This window comes from Piliocolobus tephrosceles, chromosome 9 (genome assembly GCF_002776525.5).
Source record: "Piliocolobus tephrosceles isolate RC106 chromosome 9, ASM277652v3, whole genome shotgun sequence".
Lineage (NCBI taxonomy): Eukaryota > Metazoa > Chordata > Mammalia > Primates > Cercopithecidae > Piliocolobus > Piliocolobus tephrosceles.
The window spans coordinates 32,635,178-32,651,445 of NC_045442.1; the positions used below are offsets into that span (position 1 = coordinate 32,635,178).

The window sequence follows — 16,268 nt, forward strand, 5'->3', positions numbered from 1 at the left end:
CTTCCGGCCTTGCCTCCTCCCAGGACACAGCCGGCCCTCAGCCCCTGCTTCTCCCCCGCCCCAGGTCCCTTGAGCCTCCAGCTGCTCTGAGCTTTATCTGTCTTCACTGACCCCCTGGCCCAGTCCTCAGCTCCAGCCCAGCACAGTTCCGGCTGCTTCCGCCTGGTCTGTATCTGTTCCCCATCAGAGGCCCCACTGGAGCTCTAGCCCTTCATCAGCCCAGATAAAAGAGATGGATGGAGGTGACTTTGGGGGATGCCCCTCCTCAGAAGCACAGAGGTAGAGCCCTGGGTTCTGACAAGGGCTCCCTGAGGAGGGCTAGGAGTGGGGGTGAAGACTGTTGAGCTATCTGGAAGCCCAGTCCCTGCCCATCGCTATCCTGCCTCAGCCTTTCCCCTTTTCCTAAGGCCCAATTCCTAAGGCCTCCTCCAGGCAGGTGCCAAGACTGCAATCACCCCATTCTCCAACAAACCCACTTCAGCAGGAAGCTCTGCACTGGGCACCCAGCCCCCATCTCTATGCAGATCATCTGCCCCAAAATAGTAGTGCATAATAAAACCGACGTTTGTTGAGCACCTATTTTGTTACAGACACATTGCTTATAAGATCTCTAATCCTTGTCATAACGCCTATGGAGTAAATTTTATCACTATATTGCAGAAGAGGACACAGAAGAAGGAAGGTTAAGAAACCTACCCAATGTATGCACTTCAAAAGCAGTAGAACTGGCTGAGTGGGGTGGTGCATGACTGTACTCCCAGCTACTCAAGAAGCTGAGGCGGGAGGATTGATTGCTCCAGCTCAGGAGTTCAAGGGTGCAGTGAGCCATGATCGTGCCATTTTAGTCTGGGCAACAAAGTGACACCCGGACTTTAAAAAAAAAAGGAAAAGAAAAGAAAAAAAGAAAAGAAAACAAAGCAGTGGAACTGAGGCTCAATCCCATACTGCAAAACCTCCTGTGCAAAGACCTACCATTACCCTTCAGAGATTACTCCCCCTAGAAACCCCCCACTACTGCCCCTAGAACTTAACCCCTCTGACACTAAGGAGTTAGGCCCAGGAGAACTGTGGGGCCTTCTCCAGCCCTACTCCAGCTCTTGGGGTGGGGGTAGCAGGAAGTAATTGTCCCTAGAGTCCTCAACCCTTATCCTGGGAGACTCCATTACTTCCCTCAAGCTGTCACCACTTCTCATAGAGACCCTGTCTTTTCTCCCAGGGGACTCCAGCCCTCATTTCAGTGAAGGTACTGAGTACTTCAAGGTTCTCCCCACCAAGAGAATGGGATGAGATTTGATTGTGGGATAACTCTTGTCACCACAACTGGACTTTCATAACTGTCCACCCTGTCCAGAGAGCCTTCAGTTGCCCAAATGGAAGAGTAAATGTCAAAACCAAATCCAGACCAGGCACAGTGGCATGTGCCTATAGACCCAACTACTCGGGAGGCTGAGGCAGAAGGATCTCTTGAGCCCAGGACTTCAAGTCTAGTCTGGGCAACATAGCAAGACCCTGCCTCTAAAAGATAAATCAATCAGAAAAATAAATCCAGGCCAGGAACTAGCTTGCGTTTTTAGCAATCCCTCTCCACCCCAACCACACTCCCTAACCAGCAAGGACACAGCCCAGGGATCTAAGGCCTCAACCCTGGGGGAAAAAAAGAGGCCCGGAAGAAAGGGGAAAAGGCAGTGAAGGGGCAGAAACCCTGGTAGTCCAGCAAGGGTGGGTGAGAAGGAAGGGGAGAGGTATGAGTATTACCATAGACCAAGGGTTGAGGTGGCACCTGGAGACTCCCAGACTTGACTGCATCTGGAAAGCATATAGCAAAAGCAGGGAAAGGAAGAAATGATTCAGAAGCACCTTCCCACTTCAGTCCTAGAAATATGTGTGTGTTGGTGGAATGGGTGGATAGTCTAGGACCTTTTGCAGGTCTACGCCCTATCCTTGTTTGAACCCCTTGGGCCGAGCCCATACTGGAAGCTGGTAATGGCAGCTGGGTGGGAAATGACCCAGGTGGCTGGGACAAGGCTTCACAGGATGCTGGTATAGTGAACCCTGCCCCATCTCGCCCACCATTTAAGTGAGTCACCTAAGCCAGGCCAGGCCCTGGAGCCTTAGCTCTCCTCCTCTGCCCCAGCGCATCTGAGAGCCAGCTTGAGCAGAGAGAGGGCTAATCTGGGGCCCAGCTTAGAGACAGAGTGGGGGTGGGGGTGGGGAGGGAGGAATGACTCCCCCAAGATGGCTTCCAGGCTCCACCCCCAGACAGGTGTATCCCTGCCACCAGAGCCTCTATCTCTGCCCTGCCCTCACCCCAATTCCATCCTCAATCCCAACCTCATTACTCACTTCCGCCCCTTTCTCTATCCCACCACCCCATCCCTCCCCAAGTGTCCTCAAACCACCCCCCATTATCCGCAAGTGACTCCCAGAGCTCACTGCCTCCCAGAATTTATCCCTCCTGGTCTCTAAGTGCCCTCAGAGAACCTAGCCTCTTACCCCAGCCTCCCAGACCCCACTCCCACCCTTCCCCAGCACTGAGCAGAGGCAAGACTTGATGTGCACTAACAGTTCCTTACCGCGCATGGACTTACACAGCTGTTCCCAGTTTAGAAAGAATTCAATCAGAAGGCTGAGGAAATAACCACAGTGCATCCTAGGAGGCAACAGGCCTATGTCTCTAGCTTCTTTCCCTCTGCCCTCAGCTGCCTTCATGCTCGGAATAGAGCTCCAGGTGACAGGACCAGTGATTGTGAGCAAAAAACCAGGGAATCTCCAGGCCTACCAGAGTTTAAGCCTATCTACTCCTCGCATATACACATATTAGACAGTATTATATGTGCGTGTGTGCATAATCCTGGAAATATAAATATACATAATTATCATAAGTATACATACACATCTTAGACTCTTCCTCATGTTCCATGAGGGCAGGAACAATTTTCTTTTAAGGCTCTGTCACCCAGGCTGGAGTGGTACAATCATAGCTCACTGGCAGCCTTGAACTCCTGACTCAAGCAATCCACTTGCCTCAGCTGCTAGAGTAGCTAGGATTACAGGTGTGTGCCATCACACCCAACAAATTTTTTAAAATGTTTTTTGTTACGGGGCTTCACTGTGTTACTCAGGCTGGTCTCGAACTCCTGGGCTCAAGCAATCCTCCTATTTCAGCCTCCCAAAGTGCTTGGGTTACAGGCAATTTTTTTCCCTTGATGTAGCCCCAGTGCTGGTACATAACAAATATTTGTAGAAAGAATATGACACAGCCAGGCATCATGGCTCATGCCTGTAATTCCCAGCTACTCAGGAGGCTAAGACAGGAGGATCACTTGAGCCCAGGAGTTTGGGGCTGCAGTGAGCTATGAAAGTGCTACTGTATTCCAGCCTGGGTGACAGAGCAAGATCCTGTCTCTAAAAAAAAAAAAAAGAATGAATGAATGAATGAATGAATGATACATAATGGAATATATACTTGAAAATAAATGTCTATACATATACATATAACAATATACCCATATATACTTTTGCACACACATACATACATACAAAACCTACATGTAGGCCAGGCGTGGTGACTCATGCCTGTAATCCCAGCACTTTGGGAGGCCGAGGCGAGCAGATCACTGGAGATCAGGAGTTAGAGACCAGCCTGGCCAACATGGTAAAACCACATCTCTACTAAAAATACAAAAAATTAGCTGGGCATGGTGATGCACACCTGTAATCCCAGCTACTTGGGAGGCTGAGGCAGGAGAATCGCTCAAATCTGATTACAGTGAGCTGAGATAGCACAACTGCAATCCAGCCTGGGCAACACAGTAAGACTCCATCTCAAAAAAAAACTACATGTATAATATGCATTTAGATGTATAGATGTATACATACAATACACACATAACTACTATGGATATATTAGATTTTACATATAGATATCATATCAATATATGCTACACATACACGTGCACATTCACATACATTAAATGAATACAAATTGAAGCATCTTTGTTTTTACTCAGATTTTTCCAGTCAAGTAAATTGTCTCCAGGCCTCTGGCCCAGGTCTGAGTGTCACTACCAGAATGATCCACCAGATGGCACTCCTTCGCCACTTCCTGTACTCCCAAGTTGCCAGACATGTCGCCTCTTTCCGCTAAGGCACAAAATTTGCACAGCCAGGTGTTCCCCAGGCGATTCCCCGCACGCCACCGCCCGCACCCTCCCCCCAGCCCCCACCAGCGTGGTGAGCGTGTCCTCGGTCCCCAAGGTCTGCAGTCTTTGCCCTCTCTGAGTCGGGTTCATCTCTCCGGCTTCCAGGCTTCTTTTTGAGGGGCGCTCTCCGGCTTCGGGCTCAGTTCTGCCCAGTCCGCAAATCGACCCCCCGGTCACCAGAGCGCTAGGGGCTGGGCTTCTCCAGGACACCCTCGGTTATACCACCACGGCTGCACAACCCTTCTTTGGAGCCTTAGCGATGACGAGCAGCCAGGGGAAGCGGCCCTCCGCGTCACGACAGCCCGAGGAGGGGATCAAGGTCATTTTCAGACAGCCCCCTCTGGCTTCCTCTTCACACCCTGCCCTAGATGGAGGAGAGAGGCACGCCCAGCCCGGCTCAGCTAAAAGCAAGAAGAAGAGCCCGGCCGAGACCTGGAAGCCTCGGCTTAGGAGGGGCTGGTCCGACGGACCCTTCCTGCCTCGGTTGGTCCGGACTCCAGATCTCTGGGTAGGAGCCAAAAGAAAGAGCATTCCAGGGTTTTCAAGCGGACTATACTTAAAATCTCGGAGGTGGGGGAATGTAGGATGCGACTGAGCCTCTCCCGCCTTCAGGCCTGGGCAACTCTGGGTCGGCGCTCCTGTAACCTCAGATCTCGGGTGTGAGCAACCTAGGACACAAAACCGGGGATGGCTTGGAAGCCCGTGGGGAGGCGAAACCGGGAGTTCTGGCAGCGGCTCAGCCTCCCCCTCCTCCTCCTTTCCCCTCCCCTCCCTTCCCGCGGGAGCAGCGGGAAATTATGTATTAAAACGCCGCCCGCGCTCTCATTTATTTGCGGTGAATAATCCTCGGCATCTCAGCACGTTTATTAAACCTTTCCCGTCCCCGCGCCCGCATTACTTTAATAATAAATCGCATGTCACTTTCCAGCGACGTTATTAAAGCGGGTCCGCTGCAGCAGAGGCGGGGTGCGGGGAGGGAGGGGGCGGTGGACAACAGTTCTCCCATTCCAGGATGTGGGGCTTGAACCAGCAGGGCGGCGGAGGGGAAAACTGAGGCTGCTAGGAGGCTGCTCCTGAACACCTACAAAGTCGGCTAACGCGATCAAGGAGTACGGATTCTCCAGGACCTGCGTGACCCTCTCTGGTGGGGTGGGCTTTTGGTGAGGAGCCTCTGCTCTGCAGGTGGACGCGGTAGGGGCTATGGGCCCGCAGAGGGCGCCTTGGAGCCCAGCTGGGCGAAGAACAAGCTAGGGGCGGATTCCCTGGCTGATGCTGGGACTCACACCCAAGTTCCCTCTTTCAGCACCGAGTGGATTTTGGCCACGGTGCCGAACAGCACGCCCCACCCCCGCCTACCCCTCTGATTCTGCTTCTGTGGGCGCCCTGGAATCGGCTCCCAGTATCCAACCGGCTTGCGCTGTTGTGCGCGGCTCCAGCCTGGGTTCGGCAGTAAACACTGTCGCTGGCTTAAGGACCCGGGTCAAGGCAGCAGTAGATGGAGTCGTGCGTAGCCGCGGGAGGGGCGGCCAAGCAGGACCTGGGGTTGGAGTTCCGGACCACGCCCCTCCCATGAGGCCAGGCTCCCTGCGTTGGGCCTCAGAGAACAAACTCTGACTCTGAGCCAAGGGCAGGCCCTCCCGCAGTGGCGCCAGGATCCGGGTGGAGCGCTGGCGTGTAGGAGGCTGTCGCCATCCACACACAGTGTCTCGGCCTCGCTGACTTACGCTTTCATTGGCTCCGTCAATCGTTAAATAAACATTGAGTCTCACCAGTGTCCCTGAGCTAGGTAAGGAGAATGAGGAAAGAGATTTGGGGACCCCAAGCCAGAGAGGACAGGTCACAATTGGGGCAGATAGGAAACACGCTTACCATGGCTCTGGCTTCTGCAGGAAAAGGGTAGATTCCTATGGGAGCTGGGGAAGAGTATGGACCACACAGGTGACCAAACTTCTACCCTCCTCTCTCTATGCATTCATTTTGGGGGCCTACCCACATAGGCCTGATTCCCCATTCTGGCCTGAGGAAGCGTTTGGAGTAAGATGAGCACAGAAGCAGGTAATGTATACCAGCCCCAATGGAGGGCATACTGGGAAGATAACTTCCCTCCAACCAAATGGCTCCAGCCTCCCTCCCTCAAAGGCAGGATAGGCCCAAGTTCAAACCTTCTCTCTGTACATCTGGCAGGCATGTGCTTAGAGAGCAGGCCCTGCAGCTTCCAGAAGCCAGAGTTCTGTTAGTGTGGGAGGCCTTCCAGGGATATTCAGTTTTCATGTGCACATCCGCATAAACTGTCTGTGCATCTGTCTGTGCATCATTAGATATCTTTATTAGTGCCTAGCCCTGTGCTAGGTTTTGTCCAGTACAGAGCGGTATAAGATCTGGAGCTGGCCTCACTCATCTCTCTGCACTGAACTAAGCCATGGTCTGCTGTGCTCTCTCTTGTGCAAAAGAGGGCAGACAGCAAAGGGGACTTGCAGTCAGTAGGTGCAACCGGGGCTTAGGAGAGAGGGAAAAGTTCTGGCAGATGAGTTTGGGGAAAGGGCAAACAAGCGAGGTAAACGTTGGGGACCAGGAAATAGCAAGAACCAGGGCCTGGGAGGAAGGGCAGTTAGAAGTGTGGCGGAGCAGGGCTGGATGAAGTGGAGAATCCTGGTGCCTGCGCCTCCGTGTCTGCTCCGGCCCCCATCCCAGCCTGGGGAACAACCTGTTGGAGGTCCTACTGGCCAGGGCATCTCCTGCATGGGCCCCTTTACACCCCACCGGTCTTGGTCTCAGCCTCTCTCCCTAACCTCCTCCAGCTTTTGTCTCTCCCCTACCACCCTGCTACCTTGGAGTTAAATAGGCCTCCCATGATCATCCCCATGAAAGCAGTCCGTGAAGGGACTCTGCTCCCCTTTCCAGGTCTTTTCAAGAGCAGGGGTGAACACTATAGCTGCTCACCCACCCCCATGGGCCAGAGCTAGTAGTAATCGTCACTCTCTTGACTCTCAGCTTCCTCCTCAGGAACCAGGTTTAGTGATCGCAGCTGGGGGATGCCTGTAGAATTCAGCTGGTCTGCAAACACACGTGGGCAAAGGAGAGAGAACAGGAGAGAGGGGCTGTCAGTGCCAACACAGCCCAGTCTGCGGAAGGCTATGCTTGTGTATGCATGCACATGCACACAGACACATGGACTGTTTCTTATATATTCACAGCTGGAATCCAGCACCATCCCCCCAACCCCCAGAGCTCAGGGACCCCCTTACCAGGTGTGAGCACTGTCAAGCTAGCAGGGGCCTCCACCTGACCCAGCGCATTGCGGGCAAGGCAGCAGTAGGTGCCCTCATCGCTGGGACGCACAGCCTGGATCTGCAGCCAGCCAGTCACCTCAAACCTCTGGGGTCCACCCCTAAACTGGAGCCAGGCAAGGAATCAGCGAGGTCCTTCTGGAGGGCCCTGGGCTGCCTGAGGGAAGCCTCTCCCACCCGTCTCTACCTGCACGGAGATGTGGGGGTCATCCCCTGGCAGCTGGATGTCCAAGCCATCCTTCCTCCACTCGATGGAGGCCATGGGGTAGGCAAACACCTCACAGCCAAAGATCACATCCTGCCCTGTCACATTCCAAGTGTCATATGGATGTGACACGATCTGGGGCCCTGGGAGTGAAGGTGGGAGGTCTGAGAATAGCATGGCCCAGCAAAGGCATGCAGTCTGGCAAACACATGATACACAAATTTTTGTGGACATGCTTGTGGCAGAACACAATATATGCTGAGGTAAATACATATCCATAAACACACCGTGACACACACAGGTACACACAGATGTGGATGCTGGTACACACAAGGGTACCACGCAGATGTGGAGATAGATATACATGCACATGTGCACATAGGACCTCATGCAGACCCAATGCACAAACAAGCACACACACCTACACTGTAGCGTGGCAGCCACTCTGTCCCCAACTGCTCTCCTGTCCTCATTCCACCCTCCCCAGCCTTTCCCGCAGTGCCTGTAACTAAAACCTTCCAGATACCCGTTCCCCTTTTCTAAACAGGCCCAGTTCCCAAAGGCGGAAAAGCAGCCATTCCCTACACAGCACCCCCTGGGGGAGTCCCGCGGCAAGGTGGAGAACCTGAAGCTGGACTTGTGCAACAGGCAGGAGGCCTGCAGGAGTGCAGGAAATTGCTGGGATCCCCGCGGGGTGTTTGTTTTCTGACTGCCCCAGCAGAGCCAGACACAGAGCCTGGGCTCAGGAAGTGAAAGTTACTAAAGCTGCCAAGGAAAGCTAGAAGCCTGAATGGCCCCCAGTCCCCGGGGATAGAGAGAGAACTAGCTGAGCTTCCTGCTCCTCTTCACTAATCCCTAAACGCAGGAGAAAGGAGAGAGGTGGGGAGACTGAGTGAACAGACTGCTCTAAGAATCTGCCCAAATGAAACGTGATTGCATCTCACAGGAACCCTTTTTGCTGCCTGGACTCCACTGGTCTGGGAAAAGTGTGTGTGGAGGAGGGGTTCTGAGCAAACCATAGGCTATGTGTCTGCACCCTCAGAGGACCTGTCTCTCCCTGCCAGCCAGCTCTGGACCTTTCACATGGTTCAGCGCATGCAGCTTGCTGACGAAGCCCAGGACCCTCACTCCACTCCACCACCCCACCCCCACCTTCAGGTGGCAGCTTCTATGGACCAGTAGCGAGAGCAGGGTTTTATACTGGACTCGAGGCCTCTATGGCCTTATCTATTTTGATCTGCTGGCCAGAGACCAATGACGTCAGGGGTCGGGGAGCAGTGCCTCTAGGAAACCTAAGTGCTGGAGTGGGGACCCCGGGCCGTGCGTACCCGATTCGCAGGGCCCCGGGTGTGCCACAGTGAGGTTGGCAGCGGGCCGAGCGCGGGCCGCCTCCTGCAGGCGGCAGATCTGGGCGTAGGTGTGACCGTCGGACCCGCAGAGCGGGCTCTGCGAGCGACAGGCACACAGCGGTTCTGGCACCTCTCCGCGGCTCAGGTCGCCGCCTGTGTCCAGCCGGCACTCAAGCTGCTCGCCGCAGTGCCCGTAGAAGTGAGCACTGGGGTCCAGGTCGCAGAGCTGGCCCTCGAGGTTGGCGCATTCCCAGCAGCAGCCGCACGCGTCGCGCACCCAGCCCGCCAGGCAACCCCGCGGCGCGGCGCACTCTTCTGGCCGGCAGGGAGCGCAGCCCTCGCCCTCCGCTAGCAGCCGCAGCCAGCCGCGCCGCAGGTAATCTGGGCCTGAGGACGGCCTTGCGCCGGTCGGGAGCGGCGTCCGCACCATCAGCAGTAGCAGGAGCACAGGCAGCGCCAAGGCAGCTGCGGGCGGTGGCGGCATGGTTAGCGGGAAGCCCTGCGAGCACTCGGGGCATCAGCGCGTTCGTGGCACCCTGCCAGGAAGGGAAGCCAGGTCAGGAGGTCAGAAACAGGACCTGTGCCGAAAGACCAACCTCACTGCTTCTTGTACCAAAGCATGACGCTAGCATCGCCCCCTCCCCTGCTACCAAGTAGACTCCCCCAACACATAGGCCTAGTGACCCTCTAGGGATTATCCAGTTATGGCAGTTAGCAATCGGTTGGGCTGTTCTCGGGGATGGCTGGGAGTGAAGAAAGGTGAGGAAGGGGTGATAAAGCTCAAGCGCACGCACACCCAACACGAGCACCACTTCCGTGCACCATCCGACTCCGATCCCTGGTCCCTGAGCATCCTTGCCCAAAGAGAATGGACGGCTCCAGAAGTAAGAAGCTGTTAATGGGGGGTGGAAACAGGGGGGGCTGATGCCCCCTTGCTTATGGCCTGGGGCACAGAGTGCTCACCTAGTGTCCGGGACTAGGCCCTTCGCAGCAGCCGTGATTCGAGTCCGAAAGAAAAGGTTATGGAAATAAAGCAGGGGCGCAGTCAGCCGGGCCCGCCAGCCACCTCTGCTTCGGCCTGAGGACTTCTGAGAGAGCCCACGGACTCGGATTCGGAAAACAGCTCCTCCGCCCCCTCTCTCCGCCCCTTGATTTAGCGCACCCGCCTTCCCACTGGTTGGTTCTAAGGCTGCCAATTTTATGTAGCCGCACGGGACCCTCCCGGGTCATTTCCCCCAGCCTGGCCCAAAGTCACAGTGCGAGCAGAGGAGCCGTAACCAGACACCCAGGCTAGGAGAGAGGAAGGGGGTGAGGACCAGAGGCGGGGAGTGGGGGTAGGAGTTTGGCTGGGAAGCTCAAAGTGTTGGCTGAACGGCTAGGCCCTGTCCCATCTGCCTTTACAGTCCCCGGCGTCGGCGAGGGCAGCTGCATAAGGGGGAGGCGGCAGGAGCTCTGGTGCCAAGTCATTTTACGTCGATGTCGGGGCGCCCCTGGAGGGCAGGACCAACCAACTTCGCCTCCCCGCAGCCCAGGGCTGGTTCCTGGGAGCGACTGCAGTCTTGCCCACCCAGCTCCTCCACCGAGGCGCTGATAGACTGGGCGCCTACATCTGCCTTCCCTCATCTGGCCTCCTCCTTCCTCCCCACATCCGGCAGGTGCTGCAACCCGCGGGTGAGCCGGGTGATTCGGGGTCGGAGCCAACCAGCGGCCGCAGGGAGAGGCGGGCTGGGTCTCCCCGGCGGGCGTCCCTCGGGTCGGGATTACAGGTTACGGTTGCGAGGCTGGCAGGGCCGGAGGCACTCAGCCTCGCGGCCACCACCACTGCCACCGTGGCACTTTGGGCCGGGGGCGGGGAGGAGAGCATTCCTGGGGGCCCGCCCGCCAAACCCGGGTCGGGCAGGCCCCTCCCCGGATGGCCCCAAGCGGCTCAGAGAAGCCGAAGCGCAGCCAGCTCGCTGGGGGCGGGGGAGGGGCGGGGGGACAGAAATAGCAATCCGCGGCCGGCGAGGGGGCGGCACTTAGCCAGGCTCCACCCACAATGCCTGGCTGCGGTGCCCGCCCGCCTGCGCGGGATCGACTCCGCATGCGCACTGGAGCCTTGGGCTCCCGCATTCTCCCTTCGGAGAGCGCCCCTGAGTTGGGCCAACCCCATTCATTCAGGGGCTCCCGAGCCACGTAGGCGCCATCCCTGGCCAGAGGGGTTCTGAGGAGGGAGGCAAGGGCAGACACTCTCTCCTGGTCTTAAATTGGAAAGAGGGACTATAAGGGAACTTCACGCGTGGCCTCGCAACTGTCGCGAGAATCAAAACAGGAAATCTACGAACCGGGAACACTAAGAGCCCGCGGATTTTAAACAGGAAAAAGAAAGGGCGGAGCCAGCTCTGGCGGATAGTTGTGAGTAATCCCTGGTCCTTGGCCTAAGTGTCGACCTGGGGCAGAAGGGGAAACCGTGAAAAAGACCAGAGACAGGGACTTGTGGGGCTGACGAATGGAGTCAATCAAGGAGAGGTCTCTGGCTCTAACAAAACACCTTGGGGACGGAGCTCCTTGCCCAGGATAACAGAGCAGAAACAAGTCCGGGATCTCTTAATGAATTGCTGCCGGCTTCTAAGGCCTGGAGCCGATATTTCAACAACAAACTCCACAGACCTGGAAACTCCACTTATCCCACTATTGTAGACGGTTGCTTACTTTCAGTCTTTCCTATGCTCTAAGCTTCTGGTAGTAGGAATCGTGCCTAACTCACTACTGTATCTTGTGAACCTAGCCCCGAGCCAGGTGGCACGGCAAATTCTTGGTAAATATTTGTGGATTAAATGTGAAAGACTGCCTGAGTGTTTAACTTGAATTTTCTGAGTCGCTGATGGAAAAGAGTAGATAGACGGGGAACCGGCGCCCTCTGGTGGACTTGTGGTTAGTGACGAGAACATCCTGGAACCGTGCATCCGGGTAGGCACAAAGATAATAAAAGGGGATCCGCTGTTATTAAGTAGAGATTTTGTTCCTGTAAAACCCTACATACCGTAAAAATACTTTTAGAAGGGATTTTTTTGAATAAGACACAACTTGAGAGTTTAGATACATTCCCCGATCCTCAGCATCCCATACTTTATCCGTCAAGGCTCCAAAACTTTCGGTAACACCTATGCGCATCGTAAATAGTAAAGAGATAGCAAATGATTTTGCGTATTTATACTTTGAAAACATTTACTCGGTTTTGTGCAAAACGGGCCAAAGGGAAGGGATTCTCTAGCCTAGATGATGTGAATACTGCTAGGGAGAGGAGCCAGGTGGCAGCATCCTTTGCATTTAATGAGGGAGACTAGATCCAGATGGGCAGGGCGACGTTGAAATTTGTTGAATAATAGATGGCCCCGCCTTTTTTTCCCCCTTTTCGTGCAGATGCTTGTACTGAAGAAGGAATGTGGTATAGAATGTAGTTTTCTTTGCACCGTGAAACCCTGTGTTCACAAGATTATCATACGTTCACTTTCAGTCACTGACACTTGAAATAACTGCAATATAATGACAGAACGATGAGCTGGAGTGTGGTGGTGCACACCTGTAGTGGCAGCTATTTGGGAGGCTGAGGCAATAGGATCCCTTGAGCTCAAGGGTTCGGGAGACCATGTCTTTTTAAAAATACAATTTTAGGGCCAGGCATGGTAGCTCACACTCTTAATCCCAGCACTTTGGGAGGCAGAGGCAGGCGGATCACCTGAGGTCAGGAGCTGGAGACCAGCTTGGCCGATATGGTGAAACCCCCGTCTCTACTAAAAATACAAAAATTAGCCGGGCGTGGTGGTGCACGCCTGTACTCCCAGCTACTCAGGAGGCTGAGGCAGGAGAATCGCCTGAATCTGGGAGGCAGAGGTTGCAGTGAGCCCAGATCACACCACTGTACTCCAGCCTGGGCGACAGAGCAAGACCCCCTCTGAAGAAAAAGAAAGAAAAAATAGAATTTTTAAAATAAAAGAGTGAAGAGGGCCCTATACAGATGAACAACAGAAGATGAAACAAGGCATATAGAGTCATTGTTTAATTTGGTAAAAAAAAAAAAAAAAAAAAAATTACTTCAAAGGACCCACATATTGTAACCTGTCACTTCATGAACCCTGTTTTGACATGCTGGTGAAAATAGTAGAGTTGCAACTTTGAGGAAGAAGCAGGAGTGAAATAAATGGTCCATATTGACCTATTAGAGACAGATACAGATAAATTTTGCTTCCTGTGAATATTAGAATAGGTTGAGTCGGGAAAAAAAAAGGCTAAACATAGATAATTAAAATGGAATACCTTGTAGCTGCCAACTATGACAAATAGGTAAACTCAAAATAACGTATGTAGGAAACAAAGTGAAAAGTACATGTGGAAAAATAAGGTTAAGAGAAAAGAAGAAGTATATGGATACTGATCACAACTGTATGTATATTTATCATCTATATCATCAATAAACACCCTAAGAGAATTTGGAATGAGGCTAGTGGTCGAGTGTAATACTCACTACTCCTTTATTTTGTAAGTTATTTTTCCTTTTTTTTTTTTTTTTGAGACAGAGTCCAGCTTTGTCGCCCAGGCTGGAGTGCAGTGGCACAGTCTCAGCTCACTGCAACCTCGGCCTCCCAGGTTCAAGTGATTCTCCTGCCTCAGCCTCCTGAGTAGCCACCCGGCTAATTTTTTTTTTTTTTTTTTTTTAAGTAGAGACAGGGTTTTGCCATGTTGGCCAGGCTGGTCTTAAACTCCTGACCTCAAGTGACCTGCTCACCTTGGCTTCCTGGTAGAGGCTATTTTTATAGGTAAAATAGAATGTCAAGATAAATGTAGCAAAGCTGGGATGGCAGGGTAAAAAGATTGGCTGGGCATGGTGGTTCATGCCTGTAATCCCAGCACTTTGGGAGACTAAGGTGGGCGGATGACCTGAGGTCAGGAATTGGAGACCAGCCTGGCCAACATGGGGAACCCCATCTCTACTAAAAATACAAAAATTAGCTGCGTATGGTGGTGCATGCCTATAATCCCAGCTACTTGGGAGGCTGAGACAGTAGAATGGCTTGAACCCAGGAGGCAGAGTTGCAGTGAGCTGAGATCATGCCACTACATGCCAACCTGGGCGACAGAGCAAAACTCCATCTAAAAAAAAAAAAAACAAGAAAAGAAAAAAGGAAAACATAATTCAGCTACAAGTAATGTTACAAAATGAAGACTGGAATAGCCAGGAACTGGCTCTCTGGAATACCTAGGCATTAAGGCAAGTTAAATAAGCTTTAGGACATCTAGAAGGAATCAGGCCTCAGTCTACCTTCCTATATCTCAAAAGGCAATCCCTCTCCCCAACATCCACCTTCAGTATCCCACTGACCCTTGAGATGGTGATTATAGCTCCATCCAACCTGATGACTTGGCCAAATGTTATATTGATAAACTTAGAAAATATGCTTAAATCATTCTACATGTAGATTCTTTCTACATTTCTTTTTCTTTCTTTTTTTTTTTTTTGAGACAGAGTTTCACTCTTGTTGCCCAGGCTGGAGTGCAATGGCACAATCTCGGCTCACTGAAACCTCCACTTTCTGCGTTCAAGCGAGTCTCCTGCTTCAGCCTCCCATGTAGCTGGGATTATAGGCGTGCACCACCACGCTGGGCTAATTTTGTATGTTTAGTAGAGACAGTGTTTCACCGTGTTGGTTAGGGTGGTCTTGAACTGACCTCAAGTGATCCACCCACCTCGGCCTCGCAAAGTGCTGGGATTACAGGCGTGAGCCACCGCTCCCTGCCCTTTCTAAGTTTCTTGTTCTCATTTTGTTTTTAACTTAATTTCATTATGAAGTATAACAGACAAGCAGAAAAGTGCACAAAGTAGACATATGGTTACATTAATTATTACTGAATGAACACTTATGTGATCATCATCCAGGTCAAGAAACAGAACATTGCCAACACCCGCAGAAGCCCCCATCATGCCCCCTCCACAATAATTTCCCTCCTTTTCTCCCTAGATAACCTTTTTGTTTGGTTGGTTGGTTGGTTCGTTTGTTTTTGTTGAGACATGGTCTTTCTCTGTTGCCCAGGCTAGAGTGCAGTGGCGTGATCATGGTTTGCTGCAGTCTCAAACTCCTGGGCTCAAAGGATCCTTCCACCTCAGCCTCCCAAGTAACTGGGACTACAGGCACACCACCGCACCTGGCTAATTTTTTTATTTTTATTTTTGCAGAGACAAGGTCTTACTATGTTATCCAGGCTGGTGTGGAACTCCTGACCTCAAGCAGTCCTCCCACCTCAGCCTCCCAAATTGCTGGGATTATGTAAACCACTGTGCCTGGTCAATAACCACCTTTAACTCTATACTTTAATTTTACCTGGTTTTGAAATTTATATAAATTGGGACATGCCTAGGATTGGAATTACTGCTTCATGTGATATGCATATTCAACATTAGTAGATTTTCTTTTCCTTCCTTCCTTCCTTCCTTCCTTTCTTTTCTTTTTTCTTCCCTTCCCCCTTCCCCTTCCCCCTTTCCTTTCCTTTCCCTTTCTTCCCTCCCCCCCCCCCCCTTCCTCCCCCCCCCCCCTCCACCCCCTCCCCTCCCCTCCCCCCCCCTTCTTTTTCTTTCTTTCTCTTTTTCTTTTTCTTTTTTGTTTTGTGAGACAGGGTCTCACTCTGTCTCCCAGGCTGGAGTACAGTGATGTGATCTCACAAACCCCATAGCAGATGCAGTCAGTGCCTCACCCGTATACCCTTGGCTCACACCAAAGGTTACCTGCAGATAGTTCCTTTATGATCCGGTGGGTCTGTCTGTCTGAGGGAGTTCTTTAGCTCCTAGAGTGAGCGCGGCTGATGTGCAGGGCAGGCTGGAAATGCCATGGAGGTAACAACTCGGGATCAAGCCACGTCCAGTGAGGAAAAACACTGGAGGACAGATAATCCTGTTCCTTTCCCTTCAGTGGGGTAATTTTGAGGTGTGTTCTCCACGGTTTTGCAGAAGGCTTAGAGAGACTTGAGTCACAGTTGCCCTCAGTGGTAACCTGCTCATTAATGCATCCTTTATTCGGTTTTCCTCCCCTCTCTGACTTCCCTTCTCCCTCACTGTGTTTTCTGGGATAAACTCCCAAATAAACTACTTGTACCAAAATCCTTGCCTTGGGATCTGCTTTCTGGGAAACCAAAACCTAAGACAACCCCTGTAAAGGGAGGAGGCCAAGACAACCCCTGTAAAGGGAGGAGGCCA

The 16,268-nt window shown here is 52.6% G+C and overlaps 1 protein-coding gene across 1 annotated transcript; it reads right to left on the minus strand.

The window, feature by feature from the left end:
* Nucleotides 1-3,985: 3,985 nt before the first annotated feature.
* Nucleotides 3,986-10,859, minus strand: KAZALD1 (Kazal type serine peptidase inhibitor domain 1). The gene is made up of 5 exons (XM_023206451.3): nt 10,007-10,859; nt 9,023-9,579; nt 7,677-7,837; nt 7,448-7,595; nt 3,986-7,256 (listed from the first exon to the last, which is right to left on the minus strand). Exons 2-5 carry the CDS (start codon nt 9,525-9,527, stop codon nt 7,162-7,164), a joined length of 909 nt encoding a protein of 302 aa, XP_023062219.2. The 5' UTR covers nt 9,528-9,579; nt 10,007-10,859; the 3' UTR covers nt 3,986-7,161.
* Nucleotides 10,860-16,268: the final 5,409 nt, after the last annotated feature.